The following is a 3,122-nucleotide window of genomic DNA, read 5'->3' as shown; positions in this document are numbered from 1 at the left end:
CTTAATGAAAAATTAAAACTAAAGTGGTGTGTTCATGGCCTTCTTTAAGTGGGCCTTAAATTCCTCCAGCATGACGCCGCATAGCCTGATAAACTCGAGTACTTCTTGGGGAGTGTTGTGGAAGTTTGCCATGCCATCAGCTCTTCTGAACATCCTAGGAATATCTCGTACTAAGTTGTTGGCGAACTCGGCCAGATTGGAATGTTCGATCCTCCATGCTTCAGCTCGGTCACCTTGTTCTTGAACGATGACTTGAGCAGCGGCGGAGAGGTCCCTTAGGTGATGGATTTCTCCGTCTAACTGTGCGACCTGAGTTGTCAAGACTTCGTGGTCTTGATTTTGAAGATGAATTTGTTTTCTTAGGTTCCGGATCTCTTGGTAGATCTTTCTCCAATTAAGTGGTAGCATTTGCTCGGCTTCTGTTCTTAGTTGCCGTTGCCTAGCAGCAACAGCTAAAGATTTCCTAAGCGCCTCTTCGAATCCCTAGATTTGATTCATTACAATGTTTTCTCTTTCCTGTTGTTCCCATGTGGCAAGCTCTCATGCCCTCTTCCACCTCTGACCTTCAACTTGGGCCTCTTTTAACTTACCATTGAGATTTTCAAAGTTAACTCCGGCACTGAATAAACCCCCTAAAGTCTTTTGTCTTTTACTTCTTTCAGTCCGGAGTTCCTCCATATTCTCAAGGAGTTGTCTGTCCTTCTGCTCCAGGTCATAGCTTATCTGGTTCTTTTCATAGGTTACGTCATAAAGACTATGTTATAGGCTTTCCTTATCTTGTTCTAGCCTAGCAATAGTGTCTTTGAGACGGTCAACCTCCTCAGTGGACATTGTAACAGGGTTAGGTGTGTCTGGAACATAAGTTTGGTCAATCACGAAAGGTAACTTAATTAGACGGACCCTTTCCTTAATCCAAGGGGTGTAGGACTCTCCGGATGAAGTATCCTTCCTCTTTGGCTTGTTATCCTTGACATGCACTTTTTCCCATGCCCGAGTAACCTTCCTAAGTTGTTCTCTATATGAAGCTTCTCCACCATGTAAGATAAACTCCTCTATCTCATCTTCTTTAGGCCTCTCCCATATGGGGTGACCCAACTGTCTTAGAGCCATTACTGGATTGTAGTTAATGCACCCCTTGGAACCAATGAGGGGTACATTGGGAAAACTCCCACAACTGATGATTATGTCCCTGGTATCTATCTCCTTTGGATACCAGAGGATAAATCCTTCATTTAGGGATGCCAGATTTTGAGCCCAAGCGTGATTACCCTTGGTCTCTATTAGATGGATGTCCCTATAAAGATGTGAGGCAAGACATTGGTACAACAATGGAATGCAACAGCGCATGGATCCCTTCTCCTTACTATGGAAAATGCTCATGGTATAGTAGACGTCATCTAGTAGAGCAGGCACTAGATCCACCTCTAGATTTTTCACAGCCCAAAAGATCCTGATGGCCGAGACATCCACGAAGTCACCCACATTAGGAAAGAGGACTATCCCAAACATTATTAAAGCCATAACATCAATATATGAACCCCACCTTTCTATCCCAACCATTCTTCGGGCTACCCCTTCCAAGTAACTCCTCCTAAGACCTTGGACATCCTTATCTTCCTTATAATGTAGCAGAAGGTCCTCAGGGGATATCCCTAAAGTCATAGCCAAATCTTTGGGATTTATCTTCTGCCCCATTCCCATGTATGGTCCCTTTCTGTTTTTGGGGACGTTTACATATAATTTAAACTCTTCTAGCGTGGGGGATAGGTGAAAGTCTTGAAAGAGGAAACACCGCAAGGGCGGATCATAGAACTGAGCTAAGGCAGTAACTGCCTCTGCCTTCACAGGGACTCTTAAGAGATCAAGAATACCCCCATATTTGAGCGTAAACTTCCTCTGGATGGAGTTGGGCATCAACCCCTGAAGGATCCTTAAACTTTGGAGATCTGGTATGGTTGCCTTAATGCGGAGAGTTGTTCTTTTATTCATTTCCATTGAGTACCTACAACGAATTTTGAAATTCCCCAAAGGATGGTAAATGTATGTAAAAGATTTATTTTGATGCTAATGACATGATGACATGATGATATTTTTGGTTAGGATGGTCATGTAAGTATGCCCTATATTGGGTAGGCTATTTAAGATTAGGTTGGATATAAGGTTAGACTACCCAATCCCCTCACTTGTAGGATATAAAGCTTTTGGTAGAATAATAGTCCTAGAGTCATGGACTATACCCTTGTTTTACCATGAGAAGGAGCAAGCCTTCCTATGGTAATCCTTCGGGATAAGCCTCGTCTAGGCGGGACCTTAGTAACGACCTATGCAGGTGGATAACGTAAGGTCACCCTAAATTGCGAGGGTTCTAGACTAGGTCCCCAGAGTCATGGATCGAACTCAGAGCTCTATCATGAAGAAGTGCTAGCCTTCTCATGACAAACCTTTTGAATTGATCTATTCTGGGCGGAATCGTCATCAAAGACCCTACGGGATGAAAACCCCGGTTGCCGAGACAGGCCGACCCCTTACTTAAGCTTAACTTTTTTCTCGAGCTTGGGTTTTAGCTCCTCACATAATATCGATTCCCACCAATAATATGATAATTTAATAAGATAAGAAAATAATATGGAGCATAAAAAGAAAAATAAATAAATGAAAAGCAGTAAATAAATAAATAAATAAATAAAAGCAAGCAAACAAGGAAGCACACAAAATCCTAAAACCGGAGGTTAGGATGGACTCTCTTTAGGGAAGGTATACAGGTCCCCAGCAGAGTCGCCAGCTGTCGCGGCTGGAAAAATGACAGAGTCGCCACCATCCTTTATTCATTCCTAAGGAATAGGGAAATAATGATAAAAACCTAATGACTAAGGGTGAGAGACTAGGTTCGGGAGTCAGTTAAGTAAGGGGAAGGTGTTAGGCACCCTTTACCTCCATTGTACTCAATGAGATCCTTCTTTAGTTCTAGGGTTAGTGTGTTTCTAAGAAACATTTGCTTGAATATTTATTAATTGTTTAAGTATTTATTTTTTTATAAAAATGTTTTATTATTTTAAAAGAAAATTGATTAATTGAGAAAGGAAAACTTAAAAATGTTTTTGATTATTGTACTCGCTAGAGTC

At 41.7% G+C, this 3,122-nt stretch overlaps 1 protein-coding gene across 1 annotated transcript; it reads right to left on the bottom strand.

Moving 5' to 3' along the window:
- Positions 1 to 759: 759 nt before the first annotated feature.
- LOC127129668 (uncharacterized) lies at positions 760 to 1,995 on the bottom strand. The gene has a single exon (XM_051058814.1). It carries the CDS (start codon positions 1,993 to 1,995, stop codon positions 760 to 762), a length of 1,236 nt encoding a protein of 411 aa, XP_050914771.1.
- Positions 1,996 to 3,122: the final 1,127 nt, after the last annotated feature.

Source organism: Lathyrus oleraceus, chromosome 3, assembly GCF_024323335.1.
Source record: "Lathyrus oleraceus cultivar Zhongwan6 chromosome 3, CAAS_Psat_ZW6_1.0, whole genome shotgun sequence".
Taxonomy (NCBI): domain Eukaryota; kingdom Viridiplantae; phylum Streptophyta; class Magnoliopsida; order Fabales; family Fabaceae; genus Lathyrus; species Lathyrus oleraceus.
The sequence above is the reverse complement of the archived record's forward strand: the minus strand, read 5'-3'. Positions and strand labels throughout refer to the sequence as shown.